The 26813-nt window shown below is 41.5% G+C and overlaps 1 protein-coding gene across 12 annotated transcripts in view; it reads left to right on the top strand.

Moving 5' to 3' along the window:
* ZNF423 (zinc finger protein 423) overlaps positions 1 to 26813 on the top strand; it is a 403966-nt gene that overhangs the window by 310839 nt on the left and 66314 nt on the right. The window contains exon 6 of one of the 12 annotated variants that reach the window (XM_061594193.1): positions 11559 to 12018. The exons of the other annotated variants lie outside the window; for them this stretch is intronic. Coding sequence (XP_061450177.1) covers positions 11559 to 11578 — 20 coding nt within the window. The 3' untranslated portion in view covers positions 11579 to 12018. Of the gene's footprint in view, positions 1 to 11558; positions 12019 to 26813 lie in introns of those variants that run through there. 12 annotated transcript variants of the gene reach the window in all.

Genomic DNA, 26813 nt, shown 5'->3' with positions numbered 1-26813 from the left:
TGTTTATTTTTCTTTGTAAGCTGCCTTGAGGGCCTTTGGCCGAAAGGCGGGGTATAATAATAATAATAATAATAATAATAATAATAATAATAATAAATCTCCCAGTGCCTGGTTCCAGACTCACTCCAACCTTCTCTCTCTGGCCCAGCCCTGACCTTCTCATCCTGATGGCTCTTTGGTTTTGATTCCTGGCTTGTTCTGTCATTCCAGTATTCTTGTTTCCCCGCATATGGAGGCTCCGTTTAGCGATCATAGCTAATTGCCACTGCTAGACCTGTCCCCCATCAATTTGTTTAATCCTTCTTTTCTCCAGAAATGCAGAGAGCTCAAGTCTGTGGTGCGTCTGCGATCCTTCCTCAACCTGCCATTGGCCTTAAAATAATAGGCATTTATATTGGGCAAAATGGCAATTGCACAAATTTAGCTTGCCGATCAGGGAAACCCGAAGCTTTACAAAAACAAAACAAAAACCTTGTCTGGTTTTGTCGGTAGTAACCTTTCTGTGTTTGCTCTTCTAACTCAAGCTGCAATGTCAGTTGTGGTCCCTTGATGACTTTCTTGCTGCACGTGCTGACTTGAATACACAATCAGAAACTGTTACATGGGACTTGATAAAATAAACCACAAACAGAACGTAAAGTGGGGGAAATTAGCCTTTTGATGAAATGGGGAATGAAATCCAAGTGGATCTCCTGCTCCTATGTCAAAAAATAAAATAAAATAGTAAATGCTCTTGCATAATCTCTTCAACTTTCTAAACATCCTTCTCTTTCCCCCTGATCTTGAAAACAACTTTGGTAACATCTGTTTTCTCCCTCAATCAATATGTTCCCTTAAGACAGCTAACCTGTAAAATATTATATAGAACATCAAACATGTATCTGAATTAAATTAGTTGTTTGGTGGGGTCAGAAATTCTGTTGATTGGAGACATTCTTTACTATCCAGTTATGGGTACTGGTTGCATCCATCTGCATTACAGCACAGAGAATAGTGTTGGGGTTGTTTTCAGACAACAACACCATTGCTTTTATTTTGTGGAGACAAGAAAAACCAAATTCCACTTGTTTGTGAAGAATTTGCTGAGGGGCATCCAATTTGGGGAAGGTCCATAGCTGGTAGAGCATGCAGAAGGTTCCAAATTCAGTTGCTGATATTTCCAGTTAAGTGGCCAGATAGCAGGTGATTTTTAAAAAGCATCTTAAGCCGCTTTTAGAGCTCTGTTGTCAGAAAGTGAGTGAGACGCAAGGTGCAAAGGGTTGCAGTAGAACCATTGTACAGTGATGCCGCTCTGGAGACACAAGCTATTTATGATATCAATTAAAGGCAGATGTGAAGAAGAAGGTCTTCAAGGCCCACCTGAATGCCAGAATTAACTCATGAGTTTTTTGGAAGGGAATTTCATGGTGTTGGGTCCACCTCTGAGCACACTTTATATTTTGTGCACACCCGCCTAACTAATCTTAACAGTGGCCTCCCAAGAAGGACCCCTGAGGTAGATCTTTGTGTATAAGGATGAAGGAGAAGTCCTGTCAGTCAGGGTAAACCATACTGGGTAAGATGGAGCAATGCTTTGACTCGTGTAGGGGAATTTCATTGGTCCAATTGTTCTTTTCCCTTAGTCCTAAGTATGTTCTTTGTACAAATTAGAGCCAGTGTGGTGGCGTGTCAGTCTGGGACCGGAGAAACTCAGGTTCAAATCTCCAACCCAGCTGTGAAACTCCCTGGGTGACCTTGGCCCAGTCACTCTCTCTAAGGCTAATCACAGGGTTGTTGTAAGGACAGGTGTGGGAGGGGAAAGACTATGCTGGTCTGAGTTCTTAGAGCAAGAGCAAGATGTATGTTATCAACAAAGTATGGTGAATGGAATTTTTTGTAGCTTGAGAGATTGTGCTGACATTCAGCTCCAGTATGTGTGCTGCAGTCCCCTCCCCCACCTGCCGCCTCAAGTTTACATGCTGGATTTCTTGTTTGCCTAATGTACATAGGCCTTATCTTAATGTTTTGTACACCACAAAATCAGAATGTAGAGGTTGTGCAGAGAGGCTCTATGTTTGTAAGATTGTATGTATTTTGGCCCTGCACACATGGACAAGTGATGTCCAATATGCAGACAACAAGGGCTGGGGTGGGTGCCACATGCGGGCTGGGCCACTGTGGCCCTCATCTCCCCCTGTGCATGGGATTTGAAATGTGTTGGCTTGGGTCTTATACTTGAATCCCTACAGATTTAGTATTGGTAATATTGCTCGTACTAAGAGTAGTTGTCCCTGTAGTAATTTCAGTGCCTTGTATTTGACACTGCCTGTAGATCATTTCTGTGAGAAAATTCCCATGGAAATATACAGTGGGAATGGTGCAGTTGTGGGTGCCCTCAGCAGCAAACCCAGGAGATAAACAATTCAGATGAAGGATCCAAGGCTAAGAGAGTCGCTAGCTTAGGATTGTCCACTTACAGCTAGCTGTTTTATTAAATATTAGTGCCTCACAGCTGAGATTGCTTGGGCATTCCAAGAAACCAAAAAACGAATGTAGTTTTCAAAGGTTCAGTCCACCATCTTGATTCAAAATGGCATCCAATTGTATCAAACATAGAAGAAAACCTGCTCCTTGATCTCAGGAACCGTCATGCAAAATTTGGTTATGATATCTTGAGAGGTGTCCAAATACATAGTGAACAAACAACGTTCCAAAATATATAGTAGATGTCTGTAGTTCTCCTTCACTGTATGGACTGTGCTACATGTTGGCGCTGGCAAAAACTTCCCAGTTGTTTTAGAAAGGGCTGTGCTTAAAGGAGTGGGTGCTGCAACTGGAAAGGAGTAACTCTGGCACTGCCACATCTCCATTACACTTGCTGCTCAGTAGCTGCACATCAGCACAGTAATCATTTTCAGATTTACAAGCATTAAATATTTTAATTTAATGCCTTGGCTCTCTTGTAATTCATGCACTTAATTATATGATAATTACTCAAATTAAAGAGATACAGCTGCTGCTGTATCAATTCTTTGAGGGATCTGAGATTTTTTGGAGTTGCCCTTTGATTTGTGGGTATTTTTTTTCACGGCGCCTCCCAAAGCAGGTGGAAACATCAAGCTAATTTTAAGATGCATATGACAAAGATGACTTTCAGGTGTAATTACTCTCACTCTCACCTCCCCCCTCCCCTAGTACACACATCATTTCTCATTGGAGAGCAGAATAAGCTTTTGGCAACTGGGGAACTGGGCACTGTACTAACTGTTTTTTATAGCTCCTTATGGATTATGTTCATAAAACAGAAGCTTAGGCAGAACTGTCTGTGTCTTGTTTATTTATATGCCTGGCTACAGGAAGAGGAAATGTTGGTATGGGTAGGTGGGCATATTGCCGTGTCCCACCTAATTATAAGCTAACAAATTTTATCACATGCTTATTTGGATGGCATCGTAGAGCCCCTTTGTGCGCTATGATTTCCCTACTCAGGAAATATATCCACGTAGGAAATAACATTGAATTCATGTGTAGATCCACAAGATTGTCATCTCTTGAAATAAAAAATTCTGGCGTCCGGGTGAGGCTGTGGGGCAGAGCTCAGAGTGGACCCAGGGAGCAGAGTCCAATTATTTTTGGCAGGTCTGGAGGCAGAGCCCAGAACAAAAGCTGCCTATTCATCTAAGGTGTAGAGCTAAAAAGAAAGAAAGAAACAGCTGGGTTTGGGAGATTGACCCTGCCTGTTGTTTTCCTGCCAACTGGGCCAAAATTAAAACCAACTGCAACAAAAAAGGCAGGTTGTTTTTGGGGAGGTGGGGAGAGGGTAGTTGGTAACTTTAGAACCCACACCGTATTTCACAGAGCATATTATTTATTATTTATTTTTTTAAAATGTATTCTCTTGTTTCATCAGTTGGGCGTCAAAGCAGCTTGTGAGTTTATTCATTCATTCACTTAACTTTATAGGCCACCCAATAACAACAGTTTCTCAGGCTGGCTTACAATATATGTAAACAAACAAACAAACAGTCAAATAAAACACATAAAATCATAAAACTATAAAGACTAAAACAGCATACATCTAGCAGCACAAGAGAAAATCAGTACAACACAACAGCATAAAAAACGTTTCCCGATCACGTGAAGTATTAGTTCTCCTCTATTCAGCACTGATTAGGCCTCATCTTGAGTACTGCATCCAGTTCTGGTCTCCGCTCTTCAAGAAGGATGCAGACAAACTGGAACAGGTTCAGAGGAGGACAACAAGGATGATCAGGGGACTGGAAACAAAGCCCTATGAGGAGAGACTGAAAGAACTGGGCATGTTTAGTCTGGAGAAGAGAAGACTGAGGGGAGATATGATGGCTCTCTTCAAGTACATGAAAGGTTGCCACACAGAGGAGGGCCAGAATCTCTTCTCGATCGTCCCATAGTGCAGGACACAGAATAATGGGCTCAAGTTGCAGGAAACCAGATTTCAGCTGGACATCAGGAAAAACTTCCTAACTGTTAGAGCCATACGACAAAGGAACCAATTACCTAGAGAGGTAATGGGCTCTCCGACACTGGAGGCATTGAAGAGGCAGCTGGACAGCCATCTGTCGGGAATGCTTTGATTTGGATTCCTGCATTGAGCAGGGGGCTGGACTCGATGGCCTTGTAGGCCCTTTCCAACTCTACTATTCTATTATTCTATGATTCTGTGAATGTTCCACTTGAAACTCCAGCAGTAACTGTAACCTGCTAAAATACCTTGAAAGTAATAGTTTTCAAAGCCTGGAAAAAGAAAAAACTCTTCACCTGGCACTGAAAAGACTGCAATATAGGGAACAGCTAAACTTCTATGGGGAGAGTGTTCTTGCCACCACTGAAGAGGGCTCTTCAGGTAGCCACCTACTGCACCTCATTTGATGGGGGCATTTTGAGAGGGGTCTCAGGTGAAGATCTTAAAAGGACATGTACGTTCATGTGGGAGGAGGTGATACGTCAGGCAATAGGAACATAGGAAGCTGTCTTATACTGAATCAGACCATTGATCCATTTAGCTCAGTATTGTCTACACTGACAGGCAGCGGCTCTCCAGGGTTTCAGGCAGGAGTCTCTCTGAGCCCTACCTGGAGATGCCGGGGATTGACCGGCATACTTTCTGTATGCAAGGCAGATGCTGTACCACTGAGCTATGGCCTTTCCTCAAATCTTGTCCCATACCATTTTGGGCTTTAAAGATCAACGCTGGCACTTTGAACTGAGCTTGGAAATGGACTGGAAGCAAACTGTTACCTTTTAAGCAAATAGTAAAATAGTATCTACGTAAAATACAAAAAGCTAAAACAGGGGTGGACAATCTGTGGCCCTCCATATGTTGTTGTTCCGTCTCCCATAATCCCTGACCATTGTCCATGCTGGCTGGGGCTGATGGGAGTTGGTGTCCAGCAACATCTGGAGAGCCACAGGTTTCCCACTCTCTGGGTAAAAACAACCTGCTAAAATTTTGGGGATTGGAAATCGAGAAAACAAGCATACATCACAATAAGTGGCATTTAAATAATGCCTAATGCCACTTAATAATCACAAAACAACAACACTAATGATTACAAAACAGCCTTATTTAATATCCTGTCAAAGCTTATGAAAAGAGAACAGTTTTTGTCTAGTGCATAAAAGATAATGAAGTGGGGACCAAGTGAATGTGTTGAGTATAAGCAGGACACTACCACAGAAAAGGCCATGTATGCATCTAACCTATTAGCAAGCCTTGGCTGACTATCTCGTATGGGAAAGGAATTTCTTCAGATACCCTGATCCCAGGCTGATTAAGCATGCTAGGAAGTTGTAACTGACCACACCACAAATGGCTGTGTAACATCAGAGGAGAGAGGCGAAGTAATTGTCTACAGCAGGGATGGGGAACTTTTTTCCTCCACAGGCCAAATCCTTATCAGGATCTACCCCGTGGGCCAAATTTGACAGGTAGGTGGAGCCTCCCACCTGTCAGTCACATGACATCATTATGACATCACATGATTGATAGGTGGGCAGGACTGCCCATCTGCTAAAATCCTTTGTGCTTTGCTTTTAAGTCTTCAAGATCAAGGATTTAAAGGGAAACAGGGAAGACTTGCGAACACCTTTTCCCTGTGCTTTCCTTTTAGTCCCCAAGATGGGAGACTTGAAAAAGTCTTTAAGAAAACTCTGTATTCCTGTATGAGCAAATGGGAGCTCGGGAGCTGTCTTAAAGCCTTTGCAAAAGTCTCTTTGAAGTAGCTCATACATGTGCGCTGTTTCAAAGGGCACTTTGCACAGTGCTTTAATCTCCACTCAGTTGATGGGTGGGGATTAAATCCTGGTGCCTTGGTTGCACAATCTTGCTTCCTGCTGGGAATACATTTGCAAAGCCAATGCAAGATTAAACCTTGTCCTCCTGTGTGGAGGCCTCAGGGGCCAAATGGGATCCCTGAAGGGCTTTGAGTGGCCCAGAGGCTGAAGGTTCCCCACTCCTGTGGTCCTCCAGATACTATTGAATCCAACTCCCATCAGCTCCAGCCATCATGGCCAATAGTCAGGGATGTTGGGAGTTGTAATCATGCAACATCTGAAGGGTCACAAGTTCCCTCACTCAGTTCTTTTCCTCCAGTGGGATTTTGAGTAACTAGCCTTCTGAAGGACTTGATCTCATGTTAGTCCAACTGTACTGGGTACTGGGTGGCTGAGGCAAGATCTAGCTTAGGGACAGGGCCATAGCTTAGCGATAGAACACAGATTTTGCATGCATAAGGTCCTTGGTTCAGTTCTGGAGTCTCCAGTTGAAAGGATCAAATAGCTGGTGATAAGTAAGAGCTCTGCCTGGAGAGATGCTGGCAGTCAGGAAAGAATACCAGATGGACCAATTCCATCTTTTTGTCTAAGGAGCTCAAGGAACCTCACATTATCCTCTTGTCCTGATAATAACCCTGTGGGGTAGGCAGGCTGAGAAATAGTGACTGGCCCAAGTCACCCAGTGAGCTTCATGGTTTAGTAAGAATTAGTATCTAGTTCTCTGCAATCCATGTCTGTTACTGTAACCATCATACCAGCCCTACCAGATGTAGCCTGATATAATGTGGTCAAGTTTATATATTTTTTTCTTCAGATGGTAACTGGCAGTTGATCTCCTGAACTCAAGGCAACTCCTAAACAGTTCAAAGGCCTACCATTCTCCCCACAAACACACACGCTTCCCTGTGCCGGAGGCTATTAGCTGTAGTTCCCCCTTTAACTCTTGAGTCCTCTGTGGTTGAATCTCCGAATTGTTGCCTTAGTGTGAAGTTTGCCACCAAAAGGCTTACAAAAAATTTTTTCAGCCCCTGTATGCAGACAATTTTCAGTTTGCTTACAGCAGCTGCAGTGTCGTGCTGATAGATTAAAAGCAGCTCCCAACCCCAGAATGAAGTACATTCAGACTCCTGCGGAGCTAAGCTGGGGTGAGGCCTGCGCAGCTGTCACTTAGGCCAAGCTTCCAACTGAACTCTCAAGGAAAAGGATACAACTTTTTTTGAGCAAAGTTAGATGCTTCTAAATGAGGGAGCTCAATTAGTAACAAAAATATAGACACCTTCAGCATAACAGAGCTGATAACGCTGGCAATGAGCAATTATGGATTTCAGAACCCCTCCTCGCACAGCAGCCTATGGCATCTCCACAGATTTTAATGATGAGCACAAAAATGTGTTGTAGAATACAGACACACACACATTTAGTTTTGTCTTACAGACTTTCTGATTGCTGGCGTTCTAAGGGCAAATCAGCATTTGTCCTAGTCTAGGGTCCTGCTTAAAGCTTTGCGGTGGCCATTTTGGCAGGCCAAACAAGTAACTTTCAGTGTTGTGTGGTTTCCAGGCAGAGGTAGAGGAAGGAATGTGATGGAAAGACAAGGGATTTTTGAGAGAAATATTCTGGGTTTGGGTACCTGAGGGGGTGGGGAGATGGAGTCGGACATGAGCCTCTCCCCAGATTGTGCCAAAAGCTAAACTGTATGGCTGCCCACTCACCAGAAATATATCCAGATTGGCCTGTCGTATTTGCACTTTTCAAAACAATATGAGAGCTGAAACAAAGCCATCCTTTGAAATTTACACTTGTTTGAATTTTGCAATACAGTTTACCTATCGAACAATGCTTTCAAAAATGAATATGTTAGGCAAACATATGCTTAAAAATGAATATATGAGTGAAAATAACATACAAAAATACATTATATGATAAGAAATTGCTTGCAAAAATGTGTATATCAGTCAAAACTGCCTACAAAAACATGTTTATTAGGATAAATTTGCACTAAAATGCTGGAGAATTTTCATGAGGGTTTTTTTTAAAAAAAAAAATAGCAAATTGCTGCAGAAATGTGGACTGATTTAAGATTTAAAAAATGAGAAACAGAGAGCACCAAAACTGACAGATCTTTATACCCTTAGTATACTCAGAGCAAAAAATTGTGGCTGCTTCACTCCTCCGCTGGTCCTGCTGCCACCATGTTACCTGGAGCTAAGCCATGTTTTGCCTTAGTGTTAAGTCTGAAGCCAGGCTTATGGTTTATCTCGATTCAAATAAACCACTGGGCCAAAAACAAATCTTTGCTATAACTCGTGGTTTGTTTGGAGCAAGATAAACCTTGAGCGCAAGTTCAGATGTAGCACTAAGCCAGACCATGGCTAAGCTCTGAGTAGCATGTCAGCAGCAGCTGCCTTGATTTTTGCTCTTGAGCATACACTTGCTTACTTGTTCATGCTTTCCCATAGTTTGTCTTAGTGTTGCGTATTAATTAGATCATTGTAATAAGTCTGGTAGACTGGTTTCTGTTTGGTTCATTTCATTTAGGTCTTGTTGCTGAGGTGTCAAACCTATGTCTATACTGCTTCAGAGTGAGGGGTGGGAAGATTCTCACTTGAATAAACGCTTCTTGCAAAAATTGATTCTTTCCACATTTATTTATTTATTACATTGATATTCCATCTGTCCTCCAAGAAGCTCAGGGTGGCATACATGGCTGAGAGACAGTGACTGGCCAAATGTCACTCAATGAGCTTCATGGCTCAGCAGGGACTTGAACCCTGGTCTCCCAGGGCAAAGTCAAACTCTCTAGCAATTACACCACACTGGCTCTTCAAAAACTAGCATGTTTGGGAGAAAGCTAGGCTCAAACTCTCTCTCTCTCTCTCTCTCTCTCTCTCTCTGTGTGTGTGTGTGTGTGTGTAGAATTTGTTTTTGTGTGGAACTTCAATCTTGTGAGTTCCCATCTGTAGTCTGAGTGGTATGGTTCAGTCATAATTTTACTACCACTCTAACAAGTAGCTCTTCCACACACTCATTGCAGACTGCAATTCCAAAAATGTGCCACAGATTATTAGAACTGCATAAGCCATCTGATGACTGGAGGTTCTGCAACTAAAAGCCATGCTTGATAGATTGCATCCATTGTATTTAGACAACTACTTCCATGGCATGGGATTATGTGGCTTGTTTGTAAGCCTAGGATAATGTGTGTAGTGATCTGTCTCTCATGAAGTTAGTGTCAAATGCCTCCACTGATTTCAGTGGGTATGTATTACATCCTAAAAGAGACATTTTCACTAAACAATAAAAGTGTGTTGCCCTGAATTGCTTCTTGTATGTATAATAAGCTCAAACCAGAATGTATTTGCCTGTTTCTGAATATGCCTCTCCATTAGTTGAGCTAATGTGATGTCATAGAATGCTCACAAACGGAAGCCTTCAGTTCTTTGGTAGACTTGGTAGCCAAATTGTTGTAACCCGCTCGGCTTTCTCATTCCACAGAGCCAAAGTAATTGTATCCTTCCCAGCAAATTTTTCAGTGTGTATGTGATAAACTCCTCCTCTGTAGCCCATGGCATTAATGATGTGTCCTGGAGCAAAGGTCAGCATGGTACAATTTTGAAAGAGATGCACTTTTCATTCCTGCTAGATGGCTTTTTGAAAACTTTTTTGCTGTTATGTATACTTGAGGCTTCCCGAACTGATAACTAGAATTAGATCTGTGGTTGCCATCTGTGATCTGTTGACTGACTGTGTGGGCTATTACTGAAGGGAAGATAACAGCAACAGAACATTGACAAACAGCACAACTTCTTTATAGAAACTGAAAGATAAATTTGAGCAGGCTATATATACCCTGGAAGCAGCAAAGGGGCAAGAAAGCTGATATAACCTGGGTGGTTGAGGACTGGAGCACCAGTGGGAAAAAGAGGTGCAATATGGGCTGAGCATGAATTCCATCTAACTTCATATTCAGCCAGATCTTTGGCTCCAAGTCTCTAATATGTCTTTTGCCTTCTCTTCTATTTCCCCAATCTGGGGACTCTTCCGGGTGGTTCTGAGACACACATATTCAGAGAAGATGGATCGGTGAGTAGATAATTGGATGTGGTGACATTTTGCTGTGTGTTTTGGTAGAGCAAATCGAACCATCTGCTCAACACCAAGTCAGCCATCTTGCCATGCATTTCCTACAGACACATCGGATGAAATCGGCCTCAGGCAGACCATATTGATACATAGCCACTCTTGTGGTGTTTGTGAAGGTCAAGTTAGTATGCAGCATTAGCAAGCAAGCACTGGGGTTTTTTGGCATGAAAATAGTGTAAAACCTTTGCTAGGAGTTACAGCTTTTTTTGTTTCCCAATGGTGTTTTATTATCATGATTCACAAGCCATGTTGATGAATTTTCTTAATAAGTATAGTTTTGGGGAGGAAAAACATCTATTACAGTTTTCTTAATAATAAAATTAAATAATACACACTACAGTTCCTATACAACATACCTGAAATTAAAGACTGCAAGACCAGCATTAGCTGTTCTGAACTTTTTAGGGGGAGAAAAGGGGAGTGGGGAAGAAAAACAAGTGCTTCCTGGTTTTGATAACAACAATTTGTAGGAAACTGCATTTTATGTTTCTTTTTTTCTCCCTCTTCCAAGCTGGCTGTTAGCTACTTTATATGATCTTGTAAGCAGCTCTCACCATAGAGCAGTTAGTGGAATTTTAGTTGTAGAGTCCACTGCTTCCATCTTGCATGAAAACAATATAACCCCCCCCCCAAAAAACATAAGCATGACAAATAGCAAGATAATTAATTGCAGAATTTTTAAATCGACACCACTGAAAACCTCATGTTTCTGTGAATATCATGAATATTTCCACCATTGCTCAAATGCGGTGACCTTTCTTCTGCTTGGCTATTTTTAAAAAATTAACATGATGATGATTTGCTGGACTAACTTATATTTCTTTTTTAAAACACTGCCTAGATTTGCCTCACTTTTTCTTAAGCTACTGTTCTTTTCCTTTTGTCCTTTTTAAAAACACGTGCGTACATACCGCGTTTGCACACTAGGGAATTTCAGCAGTTGGAATATACATGAAAAGAGGCCCACTCTACTCTCATAACGCCCCTGGATGAATTGGACAAAACCTCAAGGCTCCATGGTGGAGCGAGAGCCGCATTCGTATTCCTTGTCCGTCGCCACACATATGATAGCATGAAGCCCAGACCAATTGAAAACTTGACAGTAAGCCTTTTGATTTTTGCAGGGACGCCTTCGTCAAGCTGAGAGAGGGAAGGGAATATCGCCCAAACTGGACTTCATACTGTGGCAAGTTTGAAATCCCAGCCCAACCACAGAGATGGTTGATTGGAATAGTTGGAAACTGTGTTCAGGAATTCGGGCTGTAGGAACTTGGCTTCTGCTCTCTTCTTTCCCACTCAGGAAGAAGGGAAAAGGCACAAAATCACTGAAAAGGCCTTTTCTTAATCTGCCAATACTTTACATTCTCTCATTCATAAGTAATATAGCTTTAATGTGTGTATTTGGATTTTTAAAAAAATCCGAACAAACCCACAAACCACCTGATCGCTTGTGTTCCTTTCTGATGTATATTCTGGATTCCTTATTTTCAAGCTTTCTAGGCAAACTCTTGGATAAGACTGTTGTACTTGATTACATGATCCAGTGGTATTCCAATTATTCACTTAACAAATCTTCTTTAACACTGTGTATGCTAACATTAGCTTTCTTTGTGGATGCCATTACTAGGATTGGCCACACATTATAGACACGTAATGAAACGGACAGTGCCTTATTTGTGGGAGTGTTTTTATTGTGGTTTTAAATACCGTTGGCCGTATTTCACAGGTGCTCCTCAGTCTAGTTATCACAGTCCTACCCATCCTGCATCACCCCCACTTTTCACCTTTTCTACTGTTACACATTGCACTTGTGTGTAGTTTGTAACAGTCTCTAATAAAATATAAATAAAGATATATGTTTTTCATCTGGCATATCAGTAATAGCTTGGGCATCCTGAGACGTGTCTTTTTGACATTCATCTGCAAGCTATTCTACTTCATGCAAGGGATGGCAATGGATGGAAGAAAAGAAAATACTAGAGTTGTACAACAGATTGCAAGAGAATTGATAGTGGTGTTGAAGAGCCATCCTTTGTATGAAGGAGGACGGTGTGCACACTGATTTCTTTTGTCCCACTATTGTCTTTGATTAAATAGGTAATTGAGAGTTTTGGACCAAGACACTATGGATATGTAATATCTGAATTGGCTGCAATATCGTACCTCAGTGATTCCCAAACTTTATTCCCTATGGAATAATAATAATAATAATAATAATAATAATATGGAATAAATAATGGATCTTGGTGGACCACTTAATTATATTTCTGCCTCTTGTAGCAATTGTAATGTTCTGTGCTTGATGCTGTGTGATTCTTAATTGTATTTTATTGCTTCTTTTGTTTCTTATCTAGTATATCTTATTGTAGAATTTGCATTGCAATACAATAAAAAACAATATAAGAAATAAAAGAAGCAATAAAATTCAATTAATAATCAATATAAATGTTTAATGCAATAGGCGTGCCAACTCCTGTCATCAACCACAAATCACAGACGTGCCATGGACAACCAGAATGAAGCTTGTGGACTGTTGGCAAGTCCATGGACAAGTTTGGGAATTCCTGCCCTACCCATGGGGGTTCTGAAGATGCTGTCCCCTCCTGGTCATTTTATTGTTTTTAGTTTTGCATTTTAGCATATTTTTGAAAGAGGATACCTTATTTTCCCAAGACAGAAGAACCTTTGTAGATCTTTGACGGTAATGAGAAATGATGCTTAGTGATTTAATTACACTTGTACGGGTGGACTTGATCCCAGTTTTCATTATTTATATGAAGGGCAGTGCATAGGACATTGAAAGCAGTAATGGACGCTCATGCCAAAATTTAAAGGCCATATTGAAATGCCAAGGAATTAATACAAGTGATTCCATATTCTATATTGTGCTGCTGCAGGGGTTTCAACCAATGACACTGAGACATTATTAGAATCTGTATTTTGTAATGGGCTGATAAATATTTTAGTCCATGCCCATTTTCTTGTTGCATTTAACATAAAGCTACTACACCTTCCGATTCAAAAAGATGTCAAGGGGCTGACTTTTTGTGTGTGTTATTCCATTCCTCTGTACTTTCTCCTTCCATTCTGTAGTCAGTATTTCAAAGTTTGTCAGCAGTTTTTAAAGGAGTGTTTCCTGTCCCCACCATTTGAAAATTCAGTATGGCATCTGTGTGTATATGCAAGTGTGTGTGTGTGTTTCTTGCTAAGGCACAGAATTGTTGGTGTACGCAAGCTGTCTAGCCCTGCAGTTTCTCTTACCAGGGGCTCATTTGTATGCAGAGGGGATTAAGCTAGAATTTACTGTAGCTTCACCCTGGGGAGTTGTGAACTCCCTAGGAACAGGTTCTGACGAAAGCCTTTCAGTTGGTAAGATTAGAACAAACCCTTTTGCAACAGCAAGCTCCTTGGTCCACTCGCTAGGCCTCCAACATTGAAATCATTTTCATTTATAACCTTTTTGATCATCCAACCTCAAAGAAGCCTTGGCTTTTTATGACAGCTTGTGCCAAAATTGGCCAATTATTGGGGGGAGGGGGAGAGAGAGAAAGGAGGGAGCATGGTGGGGAGGAGGGCACGTCTGAAAACAGATGTGCAAGAGAGGGCAGTCGATTTGCACTCATGCCTTTTCCGTTCTTCTTCCCCCTTACCAATATTTTTACAGCTGTTGACATATATTGAGTTACATGTGGTTGCGCTTTATCCCCGTGGTATAGTTTCAAAGATCTGCTCACCATAAAGTGTACTGTTTGCAAGTAAATGACTCTGACTTCAGGAAAGCACAGTAGTTTAAATGTTACTATAAATACAGGAGCTGAGACATTTTAATTATAATTTTTGAGTTATGTCACCCTGAGTAAGTGTATAAGGCATTTACCAAAGAATTCCATGAGTGCTCAAGTTACTGTGCTCTCTTGTGGATAAGGCAGTAACTACAAGTCGCTAAATCTGGTTATGTCCTGTATATTAATGCCCATACATTCTTTCACACATGTGTTTGTACAGTATATGTTAGCAACAACCAATCAATAGTTCACACATCAAAGGGTATTGATTTTAGGTGATTTGCAGTTCTCCATATGTTTATCAAGAGATAATTCCCATTGAACTCAGAGGGGCTTACTCCAAAATAGGCAGGTACAGGATTGCAGCCTTTGTAGAGTTGTAAAAAGGTAAAGGTGTCCCCGCACTTATAGTGCAAGTCATTTCCGACTCTTAGGGTGACATCTTGCGACGTTTACTAGGCAAACCGTATATATGGGGTGGGATTGCCAGTTCCGTCCCCGGCCTTTCTTTACCTCCCAGCGTATGTTGGGTACTCATTTTACCAACCACGGATGGATGGAAGGCTGAGTGGACCTCAACTCCTTTTACCGGAGATTCGACTTCCTCGTTTCATTGGAATTGAACTCCGGCCGTGAGCAGAGCTTCAGCTGCGTTACCGCCGCTTACCACTCTGCGCCACGGAGGGTCTTGTAGAGTTGTAGCACCTAGAAATTCCATGGGAATTTTCTCACAGAAGTAACTTGCAGGCAATGTCAAAATGTGAAAACTACTAGAGACAATGGGTGGTATCTAATCCTAGTCCTACTCAAAGAAGATCCATTGAAGTTAGTGGACATGACTAACTTAGGTTCATTAATTTCAGTGGGTCTGCTCTGAGTAGGACTTAGTTGGATACAACCCAATTTTATTTTTATTTATTTATTTTTAAAACTTATGATTGCATTCAGCTAAGTCTTACTCAGAGTAGAAGTTAATGAAATTAACTGAAAAAATTAACCTCAGTTATTTCTATTAACTTTGCTGGGTCTACTCTGAGTAGGACTAACATTGAATACCATCTTTATATTCCAGTCATCATTATAAAATTGATTTTCATGAGGAAAAAGCTTGCTGTTCTATAAAGGGAAAAGACCTTGCCCAGAGTCTAAAATAATCTCTAACCTTGGATCAGAGCCTTCAAATGTGTTCCAAGACTTGAAAGTGCCTTCTGTGCTCTGCCGCTCTGTTTCACCAACCTTGGCTGCCATTTTGAATTAAGTGAACGTTAGTAAAGATGGCTGCCTTAACTTACAGCAAAGTGTACAATGAGGCCTACTGTCAAGCTTGACAAACCAGATCTTAGCTTTCATCCTCTGGGGCTCCTTAGCTTGCTCCCATGTCTTTTTAACAATTGCATTATGGCAAAAGTCTCCTCTATGTGGAGGGGCAGGGATGGAAAAGCTTCTGAGCTCCTGCAGGGAGGAAGGGCAGGATATAAATCAAATAATAAAGAAAAGCTTCCTCAGTTGGATTTCAGCCAGGCACGAAGCTCTGAAAAGCAGACGCAGGCACCTTGCCAGAAAACCTTGCCTTATCCTACCTTGAATTTTAGGGTGAGGGCCAAACTGGCCATAAGAGCTGATGATCTGTGTGTTTTAAAACCAGATGTGTGAATTAACTAGAAAGTGTGGGGTAAATGTAAGGAGAAAATTGGGTTCTTCCATGAGGAGTGTGAAGCCCTAGTCCTATCTGTGCCCTGCTTAATGTCTGCACTGTGGTAATTTTTCTTTCAGATGGGCTCTGATTCTGAGAGAACAGCATATGAAGAGAGGAGATATAAACTGCAGAGGGGTGTGTGTTCAGATTCCCGCTCCCACACACTTCTCTGTCTTTTATGTGATTGTGGCAGATCCATTGTTGCATCTAGTTTGGCTTAGGGATTAGGGTTGCCAGGTTCCTGGCCTGAGACTGATCCTGTATCTTTAGTAGAAGAGGAAGTTAGCCAAGTGCAGGTGTTCTTGCAACAGTGTAATGAGAAAAACCACAAGGTGCAATTCTCCCTTCCCCCTGCACAACTTTTAAAGATACAGAAGACTTCTTGGAGTCTGGGACTGGCAACCAAGAGGTCTTCTGTATCTTTAAAAGTTGTGCAGGGGAAAGGGAGAATTCCATCTTGTGTTTTTTCCCGTTACAGTGTTGCAAGAACACCTGCACTTGGCTGACTTTCTCTTCTCCTAAAGATACAGGATCAGTCTCAGGCCATGAACCTGGTAACCCTATTAGGGATAGGTGGTTCCCAAACAGTTGCTGCTGTTCATTTGTCCCTGTCCAATACCCCACCCTGACACAGGGCGCCTTAACCACCCACCCCACTGTACCGTCACCTAGCCTTCCTTTAAACCAAGTGTGGGGAATCCTTGGCCCTCCAGATGTTGCTGAAGTACAGCTCCCATCATCCCTGACCATTGGCCATGTTGGCTGGGGCTGATGGGAGCTGTAGTTCAGCAACATCTGGAAGGATGGAGGTTCTTCACACCTGTTTTAAACTCCTCAAGCATTAGGAATTTGACATCCAGTGACATGCGGAGGGATAGAATATTGGACTTAGACCAGAGAAACCTCTGTTCAAATCCTCACTCAACCCTGAAGCTCACTGGGTGACCTTGGGCTAGTCACCAACTCTCAGTATAGCCCACCTCATCAGAGGGAAGGGGCGAGGTGAGGTGGGATTGGAGATCTAGGTGCGGAAAAACTGGATTGTTCAATTAATGTTTTTCTGTTGTACAATCGTGATCATTTAAACGAGGAAAGGAACTCCATTCTAGCTTCCTTAATCAACCCATAATGCTTTTATATCACATTAAAAACAGGTGGTACTATGATGCAGTGTTGTTTTTCAATTATAATGTAGTGTCCAACGCTCTATATAGCATTTATTTCAATAATCATGACAACAACAGCTCTGTAAAGTGTATATGATAATTATCTACATATTTAAAATGGATTGCTGGGGTAGAAAGAGGACAGCTTGCCCAAGACTACTTGGCAAGTTTATGGTGTTAATTATTTATATTAAAATGTATGGGTTGCATCCAACTAAGTTCTTACTAGGAGTAGAGCCATTGAAATTAATGAACCTAAATTAGCTGTGTCTATTATTTTCAACACATCTACTCTGAGTAGGACTAATATTGGATATAACACTATAGGCCAACTTTTTAGCTAACATGGCCCTCGAAGCAGCATACAATCAACATTTAAAAACAACATGCTAAAAATGGAGCGGTTCAAAAATCTCACTGGAGCACAATCCACAGTGGAGCCAGAGGAAAAATCATTCAAGGGAAGTAGAAACATAACCCATATTGAAGGCCAGTATAAACAAGATTGCCTTCACTGGTTTCTGAAAGGTTAAAAGAGAAGAGGTGAGTGGGGCCTTCCAAAGGAAGAGTTCCAAATATTGGCAGCACCACTGAAAAGGCCCTGCCCCACATGCTCACCAACCACACTTCAGAAGGTGAGGGGACAGGGATAAGAGCATCGCTGGCTGGTTTTACTGGGTGGGCAGGATCCATGTGGGATCAAGCTGGTGAGATTTGAAGCAGTGATGTTCTAACTCATAACTCTTAGCCTGTGTGCTATGTGGAAAAACCCTTCCTACAAAACAGCGACTTCCGTTGGGAAGACTACCACAACAGGTGGTTCTAACTTTGTGTACATTTAAGTGAACTCTACACATAACCTGAAAATGCCATGGAACAGGTCTGCCAGTAATATTTGTCTAGATTAGGGATATGCAGTTGCAGCTTAAATCTTGCCCCCTGTCCAGCCTTTCCACCAGGTCCCTAGTTGATCTTTTATCCCAAGGATCCCCCCCCCTGAACTTCACCTCTGCCACATTTTCCCAAGCAAAAAAACATGCAAAGGGTTAGCTTCTGCAGTGTCTTTGGCAGAGTCCCCTCTCCTTATTTGGCTTCTCAGCTGCACAAGCCAAGGCAGGGGTAAACAATACTGAGTAGCTGAGGTGCACGAATAAGCGGCCACTTGTTCATCACCAGAAAAGAGGACACATATGCCCAAAAGAGAGGACAAAAGAAGATGCTGATTTGCATAAAAAGTTGCATATGCTGATTTGTACAGAGGCTAATTGTTAATGGAGAACTTCAAGGCCCCTGTAGGTCTCCCTTCTTGTAAATGTATCTTTAAACTGGGGTTTGGACCTGGCAGCCCTGGGACCTACTGGTGAAGGGTGGGCAATAACAACAACAACAACAACAACAACAACAACAACAATAGGACTGGTAGAGCATCTGCTTTGCATGCAGGGCTGGGCATGTCCCCTGCATGAAATCCTGGGGAGCCTACACTGAGCTAGGGACCAATGGTCTGACCCAATATAAGCCAGCTCATTATGTCGCTCTGGGAAGGGGAACACTTAGCCACCCTTTGTGTGAAAAGCTGTGCCACAACCTCTCTTGATGTTTGCATTGACTGAGAGCCTTTTGCCTGGCCTTGTGTGGGAGTTAGCCATGGGGCGGAGCCAATTTTGCTGCCCTTCCTCTGTTAAAAATTAATTGCCACGCAAGAGGCTCTGGTGTTTTCTGTGGTTCACAGCGGGAGGGTCCCCCTCATCTCATAATCCCAGTAGTAATTAAAGGCCTTCTCATTTAAGCCTCCTCTTTTTCCACCACCTCGTTTTAAAACTCCTTGCACATGTCATTTTTGTTTAAAATACAACTTAAAGCATGTCTTCAGTGATGCAGACTGACACGTTTCCTTTATGAATTCTTGTGCATTACTATTGATTTTTCACTTTGGTTTTTAAAATCCTACCTCTGCTGCCCTAGAGATCTCTCTGCTGCAGTAATAATGTATTGTCATTCTTAATATCTCAGATCCTTGACAGTATATTCATATTAAAAAAAAATCCATCCGCCGTCCCTCCTCCTCCCCCCCCAAAAAATGAAGAAAAAAGAGCTGCGTTCATGCTATTCTGAGCCTACAGGCCTGTTTTGAAACCCACTAAAGCTAGGGGGGAAATCATAGTGAAGGCTAAATATTAGGACTGACAAGGTGGAACTCATCCTGCCGTGCCCAGGAACTGCTGTGCAATTTCTAGAAAAACCACCTGCTCCCTAGAGATTGCTTCCTAGATATGAATGGGCTGTAAGACGCCTTGAGTAACTTAATACTTCCCTTATTGGAGACACCACTTTAACGCATTATTAATAATTTATTAGCTTTTAACATGCAGTAGCTATTGATGCTTTTACCGGTGTGCTTGCTACCTGTCAGGGCCCACCTGCTCCCAGAGCCTCAGTCATATGGGGAACCCCTTGGAACAGAAGGAGGGGGCCATCCCAGATCCCAGTACAAGCTGGAACCTCTCAGGCCCCACTTGCACTATACATTTAAAGCACTGTTATACCACTTTAAATGCCCATGGCTTCTCTCAAAGAATCCTGGGAACTGTAGTTTGTTAAGGGTGCTCACAGACCTACAATTCCCAGAGTTCCCTGGGAACAGAATTGATTGTTAACCTGTCTAGGTACTGTAGCTCTGTCCAATGTATGGAGGCAACCCTTGCTGGTAGTTCTAAATGTCTCTGGGTACAGCGAAATAGAAATCACTTGCACACCTGATGAAGTATGCTCTGGCTCATGAAATATCATGCCATGTTACCTTTGAGTGCCACAGGACTTTTTTGTGCTGATGCTATTCCCACCTCCACAATTAAATAGGTTCTGCTGAACCCCAAAGCCTGCATGTTCCTTTCATCAGAAACTCATGACCACCTGAGCAGACACAGCTCTCTTAAAACCTGGTTACCTAAATAGCTTTGGATATCTTGCAGAACTCTTCAAATAAATGGTGCTATGTGTAGTATTTAGAAGCTTGCTCCGAAAGGAAATGTGTATTATTCTCAGAATATTAAAATGTAACTATGTATAGAAAAAAATCTTCAGGTCTAGCAGATTTAGCAAGAAAACACCAGTGTCAAATGATTTGTGTGTTTGTGTCTAAATTCCTTGTGACCCAGATTTTCTTTAACCCACATCTCAAATAAAATAATATTTTAGCAAATGAATCTCACAGATATCTTTCTCAAGGACTTCTTCATCTCCATGAATCTAAAGATTTAGGACTCTGCCTGTGTTCATTGGGAGATCTGTGCCTTTTATATCTGAGAATTTCCGTCTTGTTTGACAGTTTGCCCTTTATGTCCCGCCGATCTGTTTTGAATCATCTGAAGCAGGGACAAAATCCATTACAATAACTACTCCTTCTCTGCCTCTGTTTCTTTTTAATAGTGCAACGTGAGTCTATGAAAGGGTGTTTAAAAAGTTTTTTTTTAAAGAAAGAAAACTCAAAACTGGAAGTTTGAAGTTGTGAGGAAAACCTGTGCACTAGGCAAGCCTGCAATGCAGTAAATAATAACCCCAGAGTGTAAAAGACAGAATGTTCCAGAATAAAGGCCTTCGAGAGAGAATCTTTTCTCTCTTTGTGTATGTGTCATACGAGGGGGAGAAAAGGTCCTTTTATTCTTCAGTAACTTTTTTTCTGATTTTGTGTATGCACTTATCTGGTCAGAAGGAGCAAGGTCGCTCCTACTGCGTTGGGCCTAGGCTTTGTGCCTGCTTTGGCGGTGGCTTCTCTTCCTTTTTCCTCCCTCCTTCTATCTCTTCTTTTCATTTTTTCTCTTGAGGTGCAGATGGCCACATTTGCAGGTTAACTGGAACAGCTGGAGCCGCATTATTAGCTTCCTGCTGCTACCTCATATTTGCTTAGAATATATTTTTTTAACAGCAACATAATTTACAACTAGTCAGGCCACTGACAAAGCTGGCGTGTTCCAAATCTGCCTCAGATTTATGTAATGCTGTTGCTTATCAGTGAATGAAGTCATAATTATTGCTTTGTACCATTAAATAGCATAAATTTATAAACTGTTATACAAACTGCAGCAAATGTTTCCTCAAGGGAGCTCTAGGCCAAATTTTAATGTAATGCATTTGTCTGTACTGGCAGTTCCTAAGGTATATAATAATGTTGATAAATCTTGCCAGAGCGACTGACAGTTTATAGCATTTTTTGCCAACTGGGTGCCCTTCAGAGGTTTTGGACTAAAACTCCCATCAGCCCCAGCTGTGTTGGCCAAGGCGGATGGAAGTTGTAGCTGAAACATCACCAGGTTGGTGAAGGCTGGTTTATTGAATTATTCTTGGTGCTTTAACAACAACAACAACAACAACAACAACAACAACAATAATAATAATAATAATGGCAGCTGACTCTTGTCCTGTTGTATTGATGTCACAGTTGATGTTTGTTCAAGGCTAGATTTAAATGGTCAATTTCTGGATACAATTCTGTTTACTGGTCATTGCCTTTAAAGCCTTTAACAGAGAGGTGGGTAACATTTGGTTGTCTCCCACTTTACCAAAATACTACCAATATCTTAAGATGTTTGTATTCCAACAACCTTTTAGTTTATCTGTTGTGTACTACTCTCTCTGTGTGTGTTTAGTGCTAGCTCTTTCTAGTTCTCATTTTTATTGCTGCTTTTGTATTTTTAATGGATTTTTGTTGTTAATCGTATTTGTGTGGAAGCCCCCTTGAGAGCCTTTCCACAGTGGTGGATTAAAAAATGTAAATGGGCTGCCTTCAAGTCGATCCCGACTTATGGCGACTCTATGAATAGCATTTTCATGGTAAGTGGTATTCAGAGGTGGTTTACCACTGCCTTCCTCTGAGACTGAGAGGCAGTGACTGGCCCCAAATCACCCAGTGAGCTTCATGGCTGTGTGGGGATTTGAACCCTAGTCTCCCAGGTTGTAGTCCAACACCTTAACTACTACAATTATAAATGCCTTTAATAGATAATGATGTTGGACAGGCTTAAACTGCTTATCTCTGCCTTCGCAGTTAAATCAGGTCTTTAGATGCTTATGCATATAGCATTAGCTCATCTGAATGAGTTCTTCATTTTGTTTTCACCTTTGTGGTCATAATGTAGCACCAATGCAAATGTGATATATCCTCCATAGGAGTGGAAGGGTGTTCAAGGAAGTTCAATAATTCATCTGTAGTGTATAGATTTATGGTAGTTAACTGTGAATGAGGAAGTTCATCATTCAGATCTCATCATGCTATGAACGCATAAGTTACACCTAGCCAAGTGACATTCTGCCCTTTTCATCTGTAATATGGGCATAGGTTTGGCCTTCCTTACAGGGCTCTTGTACTGTTTACTGAAAGCAAGTGATTTAATGCCTGTTCACCTTCTGCAAAAACTGCTGTACAAATACTATCATAATTATTATTAATAAAGATGATGAATAACTATAATTGCAAATGGCTACAAAATCAATTGCATGGCTAAAATTGTATGTTACAATGGAAAGAACCACAACTGAGCACTGGTGCTGTGAGCCACTAAGCTGGCACATCATAGAGTCATAGAATAGTAGAGTTGGAAGGGGCCTATAAGGCCATCGAGTCTAACTCCCTGCTCAGTGCAGGAATCCATCTTAAAGCATACCTGACAGGTGCTTGTCCAGCTGCCTCTTCAATGCATCCAGTGTTGGAGAGCCCATCACCTCCCTAGGTCATTGGTTCCATCATCATCATGCCTTGTTGTCTTGCACCAGTACCATGTGAGTCCAAATATATCTATTTACTATCATCATATATACCATCTTTTTGCTAAAGTTTAAATAATGGCTAATGGAGTTGATTTGCACATCGTATTACTACTTTGCTGATGGTTGGTGATAGATAGCAGGCAATTTACACGACCTATCCTTCCATAGGTTAAGTTTGCAGGTAATATCCAGCCCATGCAAACATGCCCCCACCATGACCTGCCTAACACTATCTACTTGGTTTCCGCACAAGAAAGAACATGCAGTTTTCCCTGAGCAGAAATGGAAAAGTTCCTGAAATTACAGAAGAAAACATATTGCAGAATGAAATTGAAAAATTCAGAGTGCAGAAAAAAATGCAATGAAATCTGTTCAGCCACTGGAAGTTCAACACTCAGCATGTCTGTGTAAGACACTATCTGAATTTTGATTCTGGAAACAGCAAGATTTATGGCAAAGAGTTTTTCATATGAAAATTTGAAATTTGAGTAAGAATGTTTTGTTCCTCCCAGAATTAATTTCAGTTGAGCGTGTTACTGCTGCAGTGACAGAACTGCCGTGCATTGGCATTGTTGAAAACACTAAAGTAGCCAGCAACTTTATGGCTGCTGTAAGTGGATCCATTTTTCCAGACCACAAGATGTTATTATATAATGTTCTGCTAGGTGCTTTAAGTGTGTGTTTAATAAAACACATGTTCTGATAACCCCCAATAATAGTTTAGCCCAGTAAATAAGAGTGCCAGACAAATGTACCTAATGCAATCATTACTGTGCAGATCACTTACTTACATTTATTTGAAAAATACCCTCGTGCCAGCTCATTCTTCCCCATACACAACTTATATTAACATATTGGTTATGAGCCTGTTGAGATATGAACATCTTTACATATCTCTATATAAAGAAAGAACTAGATATTTCTGTCTATCTAATTAAGTTCGCATTGTTTCATCACATTTAATTTTGACCAAGAGACAGTGCCTGGGGGGAGCTATGTAGATGAAGGTCTGAAGCCATGTTTGGATGGCTCAGTATCCATAGGCTGTGACTCAGTTCTCTGGTTCAAAGTAATTTGGGATGCAGCTGTCATGGAAAAAACTGGGGCCACTGTGATGGGTCAACCCAGTGGTGGGTGGTGTCCATTGGACTGGTGGGACAGAAGGAAGGAAGACCAACAGTAGATGAAGCCAGAGCCAATGACAAGGAAAGTCATCTAATTCTAATTTTGTCCCCATCCTCCTCTCTGCTGAGTTCTACAGGTGGGAAAATATAAAGACTAAGGAGGAGGAAGCTGGACAGATAGTGCCACCTCCTCACCTGGTTGTAAGTAAAAAGGTTGGCAGGTGGAGGCTAAGAGTTGCCTGAGATTGATGGGGCAATGCCCCATTTGCCCAAATGGACAAGCCTGCACTGGTTTAACCTCTAACCCAAATGTGTCCCTGAGTGCACTTCTCTGTACAGTACTTTTGCTTACTGGTGGGCAGTTTATCCAGCCCAGTCTGGAATCAGTGTGAGTCAATCAGGTAAACCTGAAGAATGCATTTGGGAAATGAATCCAATTTTAAATGGAACCAATTCCAAATTGGTTTAGAAGCTGCCCTGCTGTGTACCCATAACCTCACACTGAAAGTCCTTCTTCCCTTAGCAAGGTGGAGAGGCGGGCTCTGTCATTGTCAAGGTGTCAAGCTGCTGTGAGCATATATTACAGGACGAAGGAGCATTGGGAACCATGAGAAATGTAGTTCCCATGGTTCATGGCATGCTGCTGTGAGCATATATTACAGGATATGAGAAATGTAGTTCCCATGGTTCGTGGCATGGCAGTTGATATTTTTATTTGTCTGACATCTTTGACTGATACGTTTGTGTATAAGGTTGCATATCCAGAAATAATTTTGTATTGTTATTTCATTAGTTTTGTCTCTGGGATATTTAGATGTGGGCTTTTATGGTCATAGTACTTAAACCCCGTTTAGATAAATGTTGTAGAGAGCATCAAACAAGTGTTCGGATTGAGCTTAAAAATATGACTATGTTTTGTGCTTTTGTGAGGGGAGGGAGAATAATAATAATTAACATAACTAAATCAGTATTAATTCATTTGGATTCATTGTTGATGTTTGTAAAAATCATTCCAAGGCAATTAATTCATTTCTATTAATGTGTGTTTATATGTGTTATGTACTGTATGTATATGTGCATGTATACAGCCAGCCTGTATCTGTCTCCCCTCCCCCGCTGAGTGTGTGTGTGTGCTCCATGAGCCTGCCTGTGTAAGTGGGTACACATGCTTGCATGTGGCCCTTAGAGGAGTGGTTGAACCCTCAGTGTGGCCTTCAAACTCAGAAAGTCTAGCCACTCATGCCCTAGACTCCTGGAAGATGTTTCAACCCATTGCCATTGTGACTTATCCCACTATGCACAAAGCTAGGAGCTCTCAGCTTTACCTTCGGCCGCTCCTGGCACTAGGCCAAAGGTTTGCCAGTTGTCTGTGCCCTCTGATGGATTTGTATGTTTGGTGGTGGTAGGGGAATCAGGGCCCATTCACACCTCCATGACCATCCACTTCTATCTTTAGATTTTGTGCTGGTTTCACTCTTTGTTCCAGCACGCTCACTTAGAGGATTGTATATTTTCTCAGACTCTCCTTAAGACAGAACAGTCCCTCAAGAGGGCCATTGTTATGTAGATTAGGACGACTGGATGTGCTCCCAAAGACTACTCCCCAGGCAATATAAGGGCAGGAGGATGTGGAGATAGCTAGTTCTGTGGTGTTGCAAAGTAGGATGCCTCTGCTGTGGTTGGTAGGGTAGCAGGAGAGACAACACAAATAAGGCTCCCATGTTGAATGTGTGGGGCGTCCTTCTTTAGTCACAATATAGGTGAGCTGCAGGGTTCACACTGCAAGGTTTGCAAAATACATCTTCACATTAGAAACAGAGGGAAATCTTTTTTTTCTTTTTTGAATTTACTCATTGTGTATTGAGGCCTTTTATGATTCATCAGTAAGTAAATATAAGCTAAGGGAGTGATTTGTTCCTAACAAGCTTATAAAATACTAGACTCATTTGTGAGTTTATTGGAGTTCTGATTATAAACATTCCCTCATGGACACTTCCTTATGTCAAATTAACATTCAAAATACAAATACTGTAGCTTTGTTTTTTATTATTATTATTACTTTTTGGTAATCTCTTTCTAAATATTTGTGTTTGGTGCAACAAGAGATTATGTGCACCACACTTCTGATTAACCTGCAACTCTCTGGAAATATTTTATTTATTCATAGTTGAGGCGGGTGGGTGTTGTTTTTCTGTGCTTTCTGTTTGAAGGTGACTCTTCCCAGATTCTAGTTTTTTGTTCATTGATGCAACTTGCCAGTCTGGTCTACCCATGTAAGAGAATTAGGTGGTAGAATGCTGAGGTAGTAAAAATGGGTCACGCCACTTAAAACTCCAGGTGATTTTGGATGCTGCTCCATGTTCAAAATAAAAACTTGCAAATAGAAAATAAGTGCAGCATGGAGAAAGGTTCTGTTCCTGCTGTTTGCCTGAAGTGCTGGTCTTCTGTTTGCAAGAATTTTTTCTTTATTTTTTAATCATAGCGGACCATTAAAAATGTGTGCCCAACACCTTGCAGTCTTAACTGATAGTGTCCATTCTGCTCTACCAATACTTCACCATCGCATCTGCCGCATGAGTAAAGTAGGCTGTAACCTATGTCCTTCTGATTCAAAATACTTGCCTGCTTTGGAAGACCACACCCTCTTCACATTGCTTCTCAGGTTATGCATTTTCTTTATGAATGGTATAGATATCTTTTCTCATATCTATTGCACTTCAGAGCTTCTTGGTCTTAATTATGCCATGCTGATTAGATTTCTAGAAATCTAATAGATCAGTAGTTTTCAAGCACTGCTCTATGGAATCTTATGGGTTTCTCAGAACTTTATGGTCTCAGAACCTCC

Source organism: Rhineura floridana, chromosome 13 (assembly GCF_030035675.1).
Source record: "Rhineura floridana isolate rRhiFlo1 chromosome 13, rRhiFlo1.hap2, whole genome shotgun sequence".
Classification (NCBI taxonomy): domain Eukaryota; kingdom Metazoa; phylum Chordata; class Lepidosauria; order Squamata; family Rhineuridae; genus Rhineura; species Rhineura floridana.
The sequence above is the reverse complement of the archived record's forward strand: the minus strand, read 5'-3'. Positions and strand labels throughout refer to the sequence as shown.